The sequence below is a fragment of the Salvia hispanica genome, chromosome 6 (genome assembly GCF_023119035.1).
Source record: "Salvia hispanica cultivar TCC Black 2014 chromosome 6, UniMelb_Shisp_WGS_1.0, whole genome shotgun sequence".
Lineage (NCBI taxonomy): Eukaryota > Viridiplantae > Streptophyta > Magnoliopsida > Lamiales > Lamiaceae > Salvia > Salvia hispanica.
The window spans coordinates 3,124,184-3,141,029 of record NC_062970.1 but is presented as its reverse complement, the minus strand read 5'-3'; the positions used below and the strand labels follow the sequence as shown (position 1 = coordinate 3,141,029).

General features: G+C 36.7%; 3 protein-coding genes and 1 pseudogene across 3 annotated transcripts; 3 read left to right on the top strand and 1 right to left on the bottom strand.

Annotated features, from left to right (window-relative positions):
* The first annotated feature begins 964 nt into the window (after positions 1-964).
* LOC125193663 (pentatricopeptide repeat-containing protein At3g09060-like) lies at positions 965-4,945 on the top strand. Its single transcript, XM_048091504.1, has 6 exons — positions 965-1,074; positions 1,481-2,775; positions 2,899-2,965; positions 3,051-3,127; positions 3,777-4,117; positions 4,192-4,945. Exons 1-3 carry the CDS (start codon positions 965-967, stop codon positions 2,907-2,909), a joined length of 1,416 nt encoding a protein of 471 aa, XP_047947461.1. The 3' UTR covers positions 2,910-2,965; positions 3,051-3,127; positions 3,777-4,117; positions 4,192-4,945.
* A 1,418-nt stretch (positions 4,946-6,363) lies between these two features.
* LOC125192068 lies at positions 6,364-10,211 on the top strand. Its single transcript, XM_048089522.1, has 8 exons — positions 6,364-6,807; positions 7,201-7,343; positions 7,437-7,708; positions 8,022-8,176; positions 8,436-8,698; positions 8,974-9,036; positions 9,224-9,497; positions 9,836-10,211. The coding sequence occupies exons 1-7, from the start codon at positions 6,531-6,533 to the stop codon at positions 9,476-9,478; spliced, it is 1,428 nt and encodes a 475-aa protein (XP_047945479.1). The 5' UTR covers positions 6,364-6,530; the 3' UTR covers positions 9,479-9,497; positions 9,836-10,211.
* Positions 10,212-12,432: 2,221 nt separating this feature from the next.
* LOC125193859 (protein PHOX1-like) lies at positions 12,433-16,099 on the top strand. Its single transcript, XM_048091784.1, has 3 exons — positions 12,433-15,078; positions 15,158-15,382; positions 15,778-16,099. The coding sequence occupies exons 1-2, from the start codon at positions 12,903-12,905 to the stop codon at positions 15,301-15,303; spliced, it is 2,322 nt and encodes a 773-aa protein (XP_047947741.1). The 5' UTR covers positions 12,433-12,902; the 3' UTR covers positions 15,304-15,382; positions 15,778-16,099.
* A 230-nt stretch (positions 16,100-16,329) lies between these two features.
* LOC125193661 overlaps positions 16,330-16,846 on the bottom strand; it is a 4,707-nt pseudogene continuing 4,190 nt past the window's right edge.

The window sequence follows — 16,846 nt, the reverse complement described above, 5'->3', positions numbered from 1 at the left end:
AACTAAAGGGTATTAATATTAATTCCTCTTATTAAAATTATCCTAAAACTTTAAATTTACGTAACTCTCTCGATTTAAATTATTTTTTCACAAAAAATATATCAAATTAAAGGTAATTTTATATGGATTTTAACGAGATCTCAATTGCATATGTACCGACGACGTTCAGATGATGAAATTTGATATATTTTTTTTCAGTTTTCGTAAATGTTGATAACAGATTTTTATCAACAAATACATCAAAAAATTTCAATATAATGCATATAAAATCTCAATAAAACCATGTAAAAATCTCAATAAATATGTGTTGATATTTTCATGTACTTATATTGAGATATTCATGTCATTGTGTTGATATTTGTTATACACTATGTTGATATAAATTAAAAAAATACAAAAATTATGATATGATAACAGAACGACGATCTTATCCTTTTATTGATATTTTGTTTACTATTTATTGAGATTCGTAAGATTTAATCTCATCTATTTATTTTAAAATTTAATGGTGTAGATTTGATCTCAATTTTAGATTAGGATGCTATAAACATTGGAAGATTACCCTTTGACTGTATATTAAAAAAAATTAATAGTAGTACTAGTGAAATAGATTACCGATTACAAATTTTGAAGGAACAATTATAAGAGCATCCACAATGGATGCCCGATCGCGCGCCCGATCGGCCGAGATCGGGCTCGGGCGCGGTCGGGCATCCATTGCAGCAGTCGGTCGAGCCCGAGCGCGACCGATAGTTCGGTCGCGCCCGATCCCGAGCCCGACCGATCGGGCGTGAGCTCGGGCGCCCATTGCAGAGCCGCGCCCGAGCCCGAGCCCGAGCCTTTTTTTTTTTTTAATTATTTAACCCTAATTTAAACCACTATAAATACTCCATTTTCTTCACTTTTCACACACCAAACCTTTCACTTTCTCTTCTATATTCTCTCAATATCCACACTTCCAACAATGGATCCGAGTCAATACCCGAGCCCGAATAATGTCGACGACGATATGCCGATGTTTGGAGGAGGAGGCGGCGGCACAAGGCGATCGAGGAGTTCGGAGGTTATCGCGAGGTGGTTGAGTATAGGTTTATACTTGACGCCCAAAACAGCCTTCGTGAAGAAACCGATCCGGAAGCCCGACAGAGGACTAAGAATATGATCAAGAATTTGGCGCAGAGGTTGAATTTAGATGGCTAGTTTGGTTTTTTTTTTTTTTTAGTATTTTAGTTTTAATGTAGTTTTTTTTTAATCTAAGTATGATGTAGTTCCACTTTTCTATTAAGTAATGTAGTTTTTTTTTTTTTTTTTTTGCATTTGTGGTGTTTGAAATAATATATTTTGATAATTTATAGTAATTAAAAACAAATTAAAAAAAATAATGATTTAAAATTGAAATGAAAAGTGGATAAGAGATAGGGCATGCACTAGGGCTCCACCATTGCAGAAAGATAAAACATGCTGACGTGGCAACCACTAGGACTCTCACTAGGGCTTCCACTAGGGCATCCATCGTGGATGCCCTAATTGTGAGACTAAAGTCCTATAAAGGGATTTGGGAGAGATTAAGTAAGGATTCATTGGTTTATCCAAGTGTTGTTACATACAATGTCGTGATCAGTGGTTTGTGTAAGTGTGGGAGGTTCGGAGAGGGCGTGGAGCTGTGGAAAAGGATGAGACAGAATGAACGGAAAATGGATTTATACACGTACAGTGCTTTGATTCATGGGATGTGTGAAACTGGGGATATTGATGGGGCTGAGAGGGTTTATAAAGAGATGGCTGAGAGTAAGATATCACCCGATTCTATTGTATATAATGCAATGCTGAACGGCTATTTGAAGGCTGGGAGAGTTGATGACTGTTTGAGGTTGTGGGAGTTGATGGGGAAGGAGGGTACGCGAAGTGTTGCTAGTTTTAATATATTGATGAAAGGGCTATTTGATCATGGTGACATAGGCAAAGCATCCTCTGTATGGGAGCTCATGCAGGAGAGTGGTGTTGCTGCTGATTCCACAACTCATGGTATTTTAGTCCATGGGCTGTGTGACAATGGATACAGCAGCTATGGTTTACATGCATTGAAGACTGCTGAGGGGAAAGGAGATGCTCTAGATTGCTTTGCTTATTCAGCAATGATCAACAGGTTATGTAAAGAAGGAAAAATTGATGAAGCAGCTTCTGTGCTGAATGACATGGTTAAAACTGGCCTTGTGCCGAATGCTCATGTTTACAATGCTCTGATCAATGGTCTTGTAGGTACTTCTAAGATTGAGGATGCAATTAGGTTGTACCATGAGATGGGAAAGGCACATTGTTCCCCCACTGTTGTTACCTACAATACTCTTATAAATGGGATGTGCAAGGCTGAAAGGTTTGGTGAAGCGTATGACCTTGTGAAAGAAATGCTGGAGGCTGGATGGCAGCCAGGTGTTATCACTATTAGCATATTGATAAAAGGTCTCTGTTTAAGACATAAGGAAGACATGGCTCTTAATCTATGGAACCAAGGTATTAGCAAAGGTCTTAAACCTGATGTACAGATGCACAATATTTTGATTCACGGCCTCTGTGCTGCCGGCAAAACTCAACTTGCTCTGTCATTATACTTGGACATGGGTCATTTCAATTGTGCACCAAACCTTGTTACCCACAATACTCTTATGGAAGGTTTTTATAAAGAGGGTGACCTAAGAAACGCTACTGTAATCTGGGCTCGCATCTTAAGAAATGGTCTACAGCCAGATGTCATTTCTTATAACATTGCACTTAAAGGTCTTTCTTCTTGCTGTAGAGTATCAGATGCCATTTTGTTCTTACACAATGCTTTGGCTAACAAAATTGTTCCAACTATAATTACGTGGAACATACTTGTTAGAGCTGTTATTCAATTTGCAGATCCAAAATAATTTGGTTCATGAAACGACTGACAGTGCAGATGACATGATTGCTGAGATTTAGTGAGGTATCACTTGTCTGCTTCGGTTTGTATCTTTAAACCAATCTAGTTTTGCAGAATATATTATAGTTCTGCTTCCTTGTGTTTTCAGGAACGGGGGATGCAGGGTAAGATAATTTTCCCTTGCTGTAAGACTACGAGAAGAGCATATTGCAGTATTAAAGCAATGTATGTTGACTCCAGATCTATATTACCCCTTACTGTCCTAACACTATAGAGTCATTAATTCTAAACAAGGCAGTCTTTTGGAGTTTGGAACATGTTGCCTTATTTTGCTGCTTTTTGTGCTGATTCTTGCTAGCTAGCTAGGAGAATCATGGAATTTCTTTTAGTAGGAATGTTAGAATGAATTCCTTATGAAATTGCTATTTTTCATGTGTGAATTGCTATTCCCTTAGCAAATTGCTATTCTTCATCTTCGTTTTTTGCTCTTATTTCTGCTATTTCTTTCCCTTCCTTCAGCAGAAACTGTATAAATAGGTAGTAGTAGAAGAAGTTCAATATACAGCATAAACAGCATGTTTAGCCTGATATATCAGCCACATATAGTATTGTTTTATTGGGAGTTATGAGTCATGCTACATTTGGTTAGAGTTATCAATTATGATAAGTATAGACTTATAGTTAACGTAAAGTAAATTTAAGATTGAATGTAACCTGGTGATTCTGGGAATTGGTCGGGCAAGAAAGTTGGAATAAATTCCCTTAGCAAACTGGTATTTTTTAGTTATTTCTTTCTATCCCTTCAGTATACAGTTGTTGGTAGAAATCAAATACAACATCAACATGGCTTTGGTGATGATGATTTTTTTATCAGGAACTTTGGATTGATGCAACAGCAAGTTCAACCTGATCACCTGATGTATCAGCCCCGAATAGTAATATTGTATTTGGAGTTATAATCCATGCAACAAGTACAGTCTTCCAGTATATTCCCTGAGAACTATGTATACAATTTCTGTCATGCTCCTTCACATCATTCCTTCTGGATTTGGCATTCGAAGTATTCCACCATTTTTTGACTCTCCTCAATCTCCACCTTGCTGAGCTCCATGGGCTCCTGAAATGCTTGCATTCGACATTTTATGTCCCATTATCTGCTCGAGAAAATAAATATACCTGGTTATTACCAAACCTGAAACTAATGCTTCCTTACAGGTGAGATTGCATGTCAACATCATTTTAATTCTTTTTTATCCCAGATTCCAACCATTCTGCTGCTTGAATTGTAGAATGAAATTATATCAAGGAAAAGGAAAAGATTGCATGAAGCAACAAAAAAAAATCCACTGACAATCTTCTAGCAATGGGTTTCGACAGACATCAGTATACCTAAACTGCAGAAGTTTTATCGATATTGTTTGTCTATTGTTCTTCTTTCTCATTTATTTGCAAGTTGCTCTAATAGTATTCCCATGCTTATTTATTTACAAATTCTCCTGCTGTTATCAGTGGAAGCAGCTCTTCGTAGGTGGCGTAGGAGCAGACCACCAAGTTGGAGTATCAACTACTGAAGAAAGGGGCGGCAAAGTTAGCGTAGGTGCAGGCCACAAAGTTGGAGGGTCATCTGAGTCAAACCGAGCCCATGGAAGAGCGGGACGTAGAGATGGAGGATGAGCTGACTAGGGAGTTGGGAGCTGCAGACGCTTACGCAGACTATGATATTGAAGTCACAAAAGAAGGTGAAGCCATTTAATGAGTATTTAGCACTGATCAGCTCTGCAGAGAATGCTAGAAAGAGCCATCTTCCACAGTTTATCGCCTTGATTTATTTCCTTTTGTACAGTTAATTCTGTTATTATCCTAGTCTACCTTAGGTTTTTCGAATTGATAAATGACATCTCTCTGATGTTGGTTGGTTATGCTGGTAAACTAAGTCAGTCATTTCAATTAAAGCCTACTACTCCCTCCGTCCCCTAAATATTATCCCACTTTGACCTGGCATAGGTCTTAAGAAATGTAATAAAAAGTGGATTGAAAAAGTTAGTAGAATGTGAGTCATACTTTTATATATTAACAAGCCTTTCTTGATAATACATACGCCACTCTGCAAAATAATTCTTAGAAAGTCACTCTGCAAAATTTCTTGGAAAGACGCGATCCTTTCTCGATAATACATATGCATTCATATATACACCCGAATTGTGGCGGTACAATGCATGACACTCATTTTCCCGCCAAAAACTATGCCACATGACATTCCAAAAAACCATCTCTTTATATATTGATAGATTTTATAATAAAATATGAGTAGGAATGAGTTAATGAAATATAAGATCCTCTATAAAAAAATGATAAAAAGAGAAATGAGACGAATTTTATGGGACCAACGGAAATAGAAAAATGAGACAAACTTTCAAGGATGGAGAAAGTATTATTTTAATCTCTTGTTTCTTCCAAAGTTGAACGAGCTAAGCTTTTTTTAGGCTAAATATTTATTTTGAGATTTAACTCATTTACACTAACACTCATACCTAGTGTATCGAATCTCCGAGAGTAGTAGTTGAAGGAGAAACGTCTCGGCAATTGAAAATTAACAAGATGGCAAAATAAAAAATTAAGTAGCTTGAGAATTTGCCTTCACTTTTATCTTAATACTTAGTTACCAAAAATTAAATTTCAAGAACAACATTTATTGGTACCCACTACTAGGGGAGTGTTATATTGCTAACTCATAACTTAATTGCTAACTACAACTAAATAATAGCCATTAGATATTCAAATTAAGGGCTTAGATCATTAATCCCTAAATGTCAATACGATCAACGAAAAACGTCAATAAAGCCATATGATTAATTCCAATAAATATCAATAGGGGTATTAATGTCAATTAACTACATGTTTAGTTATAACTAACTTTTAAAAGAAATCCCAAAACTTTAAATTCATATAACATATATCAAATTAAAGATAATTTCATAAGGATTCCAACGATATCATACATGCATATGTTCCGACGTCAAAATTTGAAAAAAATTTCAAAATTTTTTAATTTTTTCGTACAAGCAGGAATGTCAACATACTATATAAAATATGTCAATATAATACATGTAGAATGTCAATATAAGCAATGAGTTAACATTCTTAAAGCATTGTGTTGATATTCTCAAAGCATTGATTGATATTTTCGAAACACTATATTGACATTTTTATGCAAAACCCTAATTTGATGTCTTTTTTTTATCTTTTTTTATTTTATTAATAAAAACGAAAATTACAAATGGCAAATTGTAGACCACACGTTTTCTAAAATCCTATGGCCTTAAATTAGTTGTAGTTAGCAATTAAATAATGAGTTAGCAATTGATCACTCCCCTACTACTATATTCATTCCCAATCTATTAGTATATATATAAGCATTCTAATCAATGTTTGAAATTTTATTTATTTATTTTAGTCTAAGCCAAGAAGTAGTCGGAGACCACAGTGAAGCTTAGATCCAAGCAGTATACAGTGAGCCAGTAAACGAGCCTTCTTCAGATCCCCTCAAATTCCCAAAATTGGAGCCCTAATGCATCAATTAGGTGCTTAATTTGATACTTGATCACTCCGATTGTACATATTCAATACAATGGCCAAGCATTCGGCGGTGGCGTCGTTCGTCCCACTCCAAAAGCGGTGGTCCTTGATGATACTATTATGCATCGCTCTCTCCACCGCCGTCGCGTTTTTTATCGGAGCCTCATTCAATTCCTGCAACTCCGCAGAGTACCCTGACCGCCACAATTTCAATGCTCCGGTTCAGTCAATCTACTCCGGCGGCACCTCTGCCGCGAAAGAAGAAAACCCTCTCGATTTTATGAAATCGAAGTTTGTGCTCATGGTCTCGCATGAGCTCTCGCTCTCAGGTACTTATAATTTTACTGTAATTGATATTTTCTCCGGAATCTTGTTGATGGAGTGAAATGCGCAATTGATCAATACTAAGATTACGAATTATGACTACTCTCATGAGAAATGCAAGACTTTTAAGGATGATGTGATGTGGGCGGGGTTTAATCATTCACGGTATTCCCTTTTAGTTGAGATTGTGATTTAGAAAAGTCTAGTTTGTATGTAAGTGTTTGGCTAAATTCTCATGTTCATAGCTTTCAGCAAATTTTTTTTCCTGAAAAATGTGTTATATTTGAAAATGCGTAGCTTGACACTGATTGCGTAGACAAATCCAATCTTTTGGAAATAAATCTGTAAGAGACTGGAATCGAAGTTCATTTAATCATTTTCCTAAATACTTTTGTCAGGTGGACCTTTACTATTAATGGAGCTTGCCTTTCTGTTAAGAGCTGTTGGTACACGAGTTGTCTGGGTCACGAATCAGAAGCCTGCTGAATCAGATGATGTGGTATTCAGTTTGGAGCAAAGAATGACTGACAGAGGAGTGGAGGTATGTTGCAGCTCATAATATTGAATCAACCTATTGAGCAGTATTCTTCAACTAATATTGAATCATAACAGTGATTTTTTGCATCTAATGCAGATCATGTCTGCAAAAGGGCAGGAAACTGTCGATGCAGCTCTTAAAGCTGATCTAGTTATTTTAAATACTGCTGTAGCTGGCAAGTGGCTGGATGCTGTGCTCCAAAAAAATGTTGCTCGTGTACTCCCCAAGGTTTTGTGGTGGATTCATGAGATGCGAGGGCATTACTTCAAACTGGAGTATGTTAAGCACCTCCCTTTTGTTGCAGGTGCCATGATTGATTCACAAACTACTGCTGACTACTGGAAGAACCGAACTCATGAACGATTAGGGTATGCCACTTTTGAATATTATAAGACACTTAGGGTTCTTTTTTGGCTATTTCAAGAGATTTTGTTTGTGTAACTGTAACAGAATTCAGAAAAACAATATTCAGTTAGCTGATGATTCCTGTCTTTGCTGACTTCACTATTCTACTTTTTTTCTTATTCTTTTGAGCAGTCTTCTCTATTCTACTATTATTCACCCCTGTATCCTCTAATGTTGTAATTTCGCAAGAATTCACTTAATGCATCACATTAGGTGCTTATCTTCCAGTTTGTCCTTTCTAAGAGATCAATACATTCTTTCCTCCCAATTGTGCAGGATTAAGATGCCTGAGACCTATGTTGTGCACCTGGGGAATAGCAAAGATTTGATGGAAGTAGCCGAAGATAGTATTGCTAGAAGGGTCCTTCGGGAGCATATTAGGGAATCTCTTGGCATACGAAAAGATGATCTTGTGTTTGCCATTATCAACAGTATGCTCTTCAACCAGTGAAATCTTAGTTTATCCGTGACTAAGTATAGCTGATGATACATTTTGGGCTGAACTGTATAAATGTTGAAGTAAAGAATTATAATCTCTACTTAAAACCCCTAAAGAAACATAATCTCTACTTAAAACTCCTATTATACTATGCTTTGAAAACTCTTGATCCAGCAATACATTCCCTATTTCAATTTCAAAACAAAAAACACAAAACTAAATTCTGAGCTAGAGTTTCTTTGTTACTGTAGGTGTTTCCCGGGGGAAAGGTCAGGATCTATTTCTTAAAGGTTTCTATGAAGCTCTGCAACTAAGCAAAGAGAGGAAGCTTAAACTGCCACCTATGCATGGGGTTGTAGTGGGTAGTGACATGGGTGCCCAGACTAAATTTGAAACAGAACTTCGCAACTTTGTTGCTGACAAGAAAATTCAGGAGAATGTTCACTTCGTGAACAAAACATTAAACGTTGCACCTTATTTGGCTTCAATTGACATTCTTGTTCAAAACTCGCAGGTACTTTAATCAGTACATGTACCAATCACCTATGTTTTATGTGTTACTCTGTTACAAGTGTTTTGATCCAATATAATGTCATTGTATCATCTATCTTTGATTAGATTGTTATAATGGAATCTCGTGGTCTTAATGCTAAGGAAACGTCATGGAAAACATATGGAAAGCCATTTTCTTATGTCAAAATTTGAAACAACAATTGAACTGTAGTATTGAGGAATATGATCCACTTGTATGTATAGATGAGATTGATTTCTGTTATATTTTAATTGTAGGCCCGTGGTGAGTGTTTTGGGAGGATTACCATTGAAGCCATGGCCTTTAAGCTGCCTGTACTGGTGAGATTTGCAATATTGTTTTGTGTTTTTTGGCTGTGCATGCAACACATTGAGTTTCTCGTAGTTCAGTTATCACATGTATAATATAGTCATGGTCATATTACTATTTTGGGCAGCAGCTTAATTTTAGTTGACTGGGTGGGTTATCTTATGAATATTACTGAACTTATATCTCATATTCTTCTAGGGTACTGCAGCTGGAGGTACAATGGAGATTGTAGTAAACGGCACGACAGGTTGGCTTCACCCAGCTGGCAAAGAGGGTGTAACACCCCTTGCAGAAAACATCATTCAGCTGGCCACAAATGTAGAAATGAGAAGAACAATGGGGATGAAGGGTTACGCTCGGGTCAAAGAAATGTTTCTGGAACACCATATGTCACATAGAATATCCTTGGTCTTGAAGGATATTTTGCAGAAAGCAAAGAGATCAATTAATTAACTAAGAAACCACCTTTCAGGTACTAGGCAGACTCTTTCAACTTGCAAACACGATAATAACGTGGATCAGCTTTCATAGATGCTGTAACCTCTCTCTGTGCTATAATGAGAGAAAACGGTTGTGTTAAACTTTAGGTATCACTGGCTCTCAAGATAACGAGAGAGAGCGCACATGTGACATGTCTGCTTTAAATTCTTTTTATGATACATAAAACATGACTGTGGCATTGGCTATTTTCTAATAATTCAGTTCTGCAATGTCTTGGCCTATATCTCTCTTTCTAATCTAGTGAAAACAATGTGTATGGTACTTATTATCATTCTGTGCCAGATCCGTAATAGTTATTTGTCATTGCAGGTAAAAGAGCATGAAACTTTCGATGCAGCTCTTAAAACGTTTTGGTCACGTGGCTCCAAGACAATTTTTCCTTGTGGTGGATCCAGCAACGTGAGGCCATTATTTTAAACTGGTTTTGCTGCACTAGCCATGACCGATTCGCTGGATGCACCGGGTTGATTGGGGTATGCCACTTTAAGAGTCTTATCCCTGTGTTTGCTTTATGGCCATTTCACATCAATCAGCTGCAGCAAATGCCCAAATAACTGTGTATCCATATTTGTGACTTAAATAGCTCTAGCCATTTCATGTATAAAGTTCTTTGACATTTATTTCATTCTCACAGCTGCTACTTTCTGATAAATTTTATTTAATTTAATTTCCTCGTTTATTTGTATATGGGGGTAAATTAAGTAATACAGTACATGTTTGCACTCACTTCATCATCAAGGTTGTTTAGATTTTGAGTTGTTTTTGTGGAAGATTTTGAATTTTATCGAATAAATTAATCTTGTGATGATTTTATCAAATTCATCAAATACTAGCTTACCAATAATTATTTCACTTCATCCACAAACAAAATTGTTGTCATATAGAAATGAGAAAATAACACTTGACTTTTAATATATCAAGGAACGAGCCAAACCTATCAAGCATTCAAGCTATAACAAACATCAAACTTTGTTTAGTCGTTGATTAATACAGCTAGTAATTAATAAAACCATTGGATCAAAATGATAAACATTCATTTGAGTGGAATAGAAGCAATCAAAATAAAGAAGAGAATATTTATTAAACGAATAAACAAGAAAAGAAGAGAAGAAAATTGGCGGTATTATAAAAAAGTAGTAGTACTACTATACGTTAATCTTTGTCGATGAATTATTATGTTTTTCAAAGTGAAAAACAGTTGTCTTGCAAGTGATGTAACTTTATAACTTTTGTTCACATGTCATGCTCAATATTTCTTCATATATTTCCTTTTTTTTAATTTCACAAACCTGATTCAGTTGAATTAAATGCATGATTTTTAAGTTCTTTCTTCACGAATGAGAATGACGATAAAGTGCACTCTAATTTAACTTTTTATCTCAAGTTCTTTTTACACGTCTACTTTTTTTGGAGTAATGTTGATGATGTTTTGTTTTCTATTGTTGATATATCATTTGATTATAGAGTTCAATTGAAAAAAAAAACAGTATGTAATGTGTCAATATTTAACGAGAATGGAAATTCAAAGTGAAACTCTCCTTCAAAATACAATTCAGAAGTGGTTTGGACAATTCAATGTGTGGAGTTACACGTCTCAAATGAATTCCGTGACACAACAATGTTTTTATTCTCAATTACTATATACATGTTGAGTATTAAGAAAAAAGACTTACATAAATAAATAAATAAAAAGTATATAATGACATTTTTTATAAGATGAGTGCTCGGATTTCTCGTCTTCCAAACAATAATAATTGAGTAATTATGATTAATCTCATAAGATTTAAAAATAAAATACTCCTTAAATTGATGATGTTTTAAGTTTTCTTATTTATCACATCCATATACAAAATTCTAATAATGTTCAAAAGGAAGTCATCTCATTAAAATAGTACTCCTATGTATTTTAAATTTTCCTTTCATTTCTTTTAATTATTCTTTTCCTATTTTAAATTTAATTTTAATGAATCGATATGGCATCACCTAAAAAACCGTCATTTTATTACATTTTCGAATCTGTACGACATATACTGATCATTAACTAAAATTTTGTAAATAATATATAAAATTATTATTATCCCTTTAAAATTATGTCCTCTTATTGTGTAAGATTTCGTACTTGTTAAGGAACAATTTTCCACCTTATTATCTAAATTTATCCGGTATTTATATGTTGAAATCAAACAACGGTGTGACTCGTGTGACTATTGTAATAATTTTCAAATAAAAATATTGGAAAAGTTATATCTTTTCTTTGCATTCAATCAATGCAAAATATTACGAAAACAACAACATTAAACACAATGGTACATCATGTCCATTTCACATTTAATGGTTATACTATGCAACTTTGTCCCTATCAATATAAAATATTGTTATCGAACCAATCATCAAATTTATCGTACCTCTTCATCATGAACAAATACGTCATTATCTTAACCATTAATCACCCAAACTCAAGCACTTTTACTTCTTCACGATTCTCTACATACACTCTTAAATTATGTTAAAGTCTTAAAGAAAAGTTGAGGTTCTAAATGATGATAATTAGAGTGGCAACACGTGGCTAATTAACCCTCCAAATTGCCTAACGAAAACAGTTGTAAAGAAAGTTAGTTAAGAAATCATGGTCAAATGAAGACAGTTGGGTTAGATGACGTCATCCACAATCTTGAAATACACGGAAAACTGGTCCCACAACATGTTGTCCATTTCCTATTTTGTCTGGAAATTAGCTAAAAAAACATTGATATTGTCAAATTATTAACTAAATTAATATCCCACTTTCGATTAAATTAACTAAAAATTGTTGCATGCCTAAAAATTTTTGAAGGATTTTTCACGTGGGGACCTGGAAAAATTCCATCTTTGTTCCTTGCTTTATGTGGCTTTTCCTAGTTCAATGATCTACAACCACATAATCCCATCCACAAACCTACAATTTTATAGATTTTCGAGGAAAAACCCAACAAAATTCTGAAGGGGTTTCAATAAAGATTGAGTTTTTACAGATAAGTTTTCTCTGTCACCACCATATTTCTCTATCACCATATTTTTGTCATAAAACCTTGTTTCTAGCTGAATAAAGGTTGCACCTTTATCTTCATTTCTAAGCAAATCTTGAATTGCGTGTTGGTTAAGGGAGAGCTTCTTGCTTTTTCCCCCTTGCTACTTTTTTCTTTTCCATTTGTGGGATTTTGGAGGATTTGTCTCTGGTTGTCTTGATACATATTTGGGGATTGATTTCAATTTCTGTATTCTAGAATCTTTCTTGATTGGAGCTAGTTAATCAGTTGGCTTTGGGAATAAACTTTGTTCAAACATTTATTTCCATTTCAAGATTTTGGTAGTTTGGAATTGATATTGGGATTTAGCAATGGGGAAACATGGTGGGAAGAAGAAAAGTTCTAGTGGGCAGAAATCAGGTGAATCAAATAGTACTAAGCAAAGAAAAGGCAGTGAGGGTAGCCAGAGGGCTTATGATAAGGACACAGCCATGTTCATTTTGATGTCTCAGGAATTGAAGGAAGAGGGCAATAGGTTGTTTCAGAAAAGGGATTATGAGGGTGCTATGTTGAGCTATGAGAAAGGGATAAAGTTGCTTCCTAGGAATCACATAGACGTTGCGTATCTGAGGAGCAATATGGCCGCGTGCTATATGCAGTTGGGAATAAGTGAGTATCCGATGGCGATTCGTGAGTGCAATCTGGCTCTTGAAGTCTCCCCGAGATACAGCAAGGCGCTGTTGAAGAGGGCTAGGTGTTATGAGGGACTGAACAAGCTAGATTTGGCGCGTAGAGATGTTGGAGCGGTGCTGAAGATGGAGCCGAACAATCTCATGGCGATTGAGATCATGGAGAGGGTTGAAATGACAATTGAGAGTCAAGGGTCTAGAGAGCTTGAGGTTCCTGTGGATTTGGTGGTTCCGTTGCCTGAGTATTTGGAGCCAGCGCCTTTGGCACAGACCAAGGCGAGGAAAAAGAAAAGTGCCAATGTGAAGGTGGAGAGAATCAATGGCAATGCAGAGGAGAATGTGGAGGAGAAGATAGTCGATGGAAATGGAGAGAAGAATGTCAAAGGAAACGTAGAGGAGAGCGTGAAGGAGAAGAAAGTTGATGGCAATGTGGAGGGAAATGCGAAGGAGGAGAAAGCCAATGGCAATGTAGGGGGAAGTAAGGATGCTACTAAAACAAGAAAGGAGAAGAAAACGAAGAGAAAAGTGAGTGAAAAGAGAGTTGATGTTGATGTTGTGATGAGTAAGGCTGATGATCCAACCGAGGAAAGGAAAACTGAAGACAAATTGGTGGTGGTGGAGGAAGATAAATATACAAATGGTGCAGTGGATGAGCCTACAAGAACGGTGAAATTAGTGTTCGGGGAAGACATAAGATGGGCTCAGATTCCTCTCAACTGCGATGTTTTGCAACTGAGAGAGGTCATTGTTGATCGCTTTCCTAGCTCGAAGGCTGTTCTTGTGAAGTATAGGGATCAAGAAGGCGATTTGGTTACCATCACTTCGACAGAAGAACTGAGGATGGCTGAGGCTTCTACTATAAATGGCTCTGTGAAGTTGTACATAGTCGAAGTTAATCCGGATCAAGATCCATTGCTTAAAGGGTTTAGGAGGGATGAATCAACAGACAATCTTGACATGAAAAATGTTACTGAAAATGGGAAGGGAGTGAGGACTGAGTCGGCTTGTATCAGTGATTGGATCATACAGTTTGCTCAGTTGTTCAAGGACCATGTCGGATTTGATGTTGAAACTTATCTTGATCTCCATCAGGTTGGGATGAAGCTCTATTCGGATGCCATGGAAGAGACAGTTACTAGTGAAGAAGCTCAGGACCTTTTCTCGGGTGCTGCGGATAAATTCCAGGAAATGGCAGCCTTAGCGCTGTTCAACTGGGGTAATGTCCACATGTCCCGAGCGAGAAAGAGAGTATATTTGAAAGAAGATGCTTCGAAAGAACGTGTGCTCACGCAGGTCAAGTCTGCCTACGACTGGGCACAGATGGAGTACGCGAAAGCAGGGAAAAGATACGAAGAGGCTCTAAAAATCAAACCAAATTTCTATGAAGCCGTTCTAGCTCTCGGGCAGCAAGAGTTTGAGCAGGCTAAACTCTCTTGGTATTTTGCTGTTGGAACTGGTGTTGATCTGGAATCATGGCCTTCGTCCGAAGTTCTTCAGCTTTACAACAGGGCCGAGGAAAACATGGAAAAGGGAATGCAAATGTGGGAGGCGGAACAGCAAGTTAACGAATCATCCCAGCCTAACAAAACCGAGATTCAGTTGCAAAATATGAAGCTCAACAACTTGTTCGAACACGTGTCAGCAGATGAGGCTGCAGAACAGGCTTCGAACATCAGGGCTCAGATACACATACTGTGGGGCACGATTCTGTACGAGAGATCAATAATGGAGTTCAAACTAGGACTTCCCGTATGGCATGAATGCCTCGAGGTTGCTGTAGAAAAGTTCGAACTTGCTGGAGCTGCTCCAACTGATATTGCTGTTATGATAAAGAATCATTGTTCCAATGGAACAGAAGGTAAACATATAGACAGTTATCTAACAAAAATAATGTTGTGGTGCATTGTTATGTAGTCTGACTGGTGATGTGCTCGCAGGGGGATTCAATATTGACGAATTAGTACAGGCGTGGAACGAGATGTATGAAGCGAAAAAGTGGCAGAGCAGCATTCCCTCGTTCCGGTTAGAGCCACTTCTCAGACGGCGAGTTTCAAAAATTTATTATGCCCTTGAAAATGCATAGCTGCTTCTGTGGATGTGTCTGAGAACTAGCACTCTGCGGATCTTTTGGTTGGAAGGGTTCGCCTTTTTTCGCATTCTTGGTAAGTAAAGGCTTACCAATATCTGAGTCTTTTTCTTTTTTAAAGTATGATCTAGAGATTATTCGTTATAATATGAATCATTTCACAATGAGGTTCAAACTGTAGCCTTACTACAGAAATGACTACAGCATTGTGTGACACACAATTCTCTCTAGTTTAGGAAATTGAAAATATCTGTATAGTTGAATGCATTTCTGGTAATAATCTTTTTAACTTGTCTTTTCCTATAGTCAGTACATTTAACTTATGATCTAGGCTTGAGCTACAAAACTTCATCACTTGTTCTTGAGGAATGAAACTAAAAAACTTAATTAGGTGAATTTTACGCGCATCTTAATTCCACGGCATGCTTTTAGACTTTCTGTGACCATCTTAATGAACAATTTTCTTTGCAGGCTTGCATGTTGTATCAGCTTCTGCTTCAGATATATCTTCATCGTGTTGGGACATACGATGTTGGTTGCGTTGTTCGTGTAATTATAGCAAGAAAAAACAATCTGCTATACATCTGCAGCTGCGGGTGGGCAAGTTGGATGAGCAGAAAATCATTTTTTGTCACTTCTGCTCCATTGTTATAACCTCCCTAGCTAGTGCAGCTGACTTCAGAAAGTACAGCAAGATTTGTTTTTTTTAAGAATTTTTTATAGTTATCGAGTTGCATAATTTTATTTATTTGTTTGATGATGGTAATTCTGATTTTGAGGTCAATTTTTTTGTTTTGTTGTTGTAACTTGATTGGGGTCGGTTTCAAATTTGCCAACGTTCAGAGCCAGTTTAGTTATCAATCGATTTAACCCAATGTTTTTTTTGTGTATGCGTAGTATGAGAAGCTTTCCCTTCAATTATCTATCCATCGACTGAAAAACTCAAGAAAGCCGGCCCATGGTTTAAGGATTCGAATCTCACCAATGAATGGAACGAGACATCACGAAAGGCCGAAGCCTTAGTCATGTCATAGGTGATGGATCTTCAGCGGTCTTCATATCACCAGTTCGTTCCATGACGAGACCACCAATGAGGGGCGGACATATGGCTGCCGCCGCCATCACCACAAGAACCACCACCACCACTGCCCCCTTCTCCATCTCTACGCTACTGATCAAATTGACTAATAACTCTACATTTCTATTTCCTTTCTCACCTTTCCATGGTGGACTTCTTGCTTTGTAAACCTGAAATTACAAGAACATCATCAAACAACACGACGGTCTGCTGAGATTAAGTGGGACATCTGTGTTTGTTGGATGAATAATGAATTATCAAGAAAAGCAAATCAAATTGTCTAAATTCTTGACTGAATAAGCATACTAGTGTAGCACAAATGGAAATATCTAGTGACAATAGGTATGAAAATGCAGACTATTCATAGTATTCTTTTTCTTCACATGTATCCCAATTCCTATGGTGCATTCAGTGCACACTGAAAGAGGTGGGCAAGGCTAATATGGGAAATAAACCATGTCG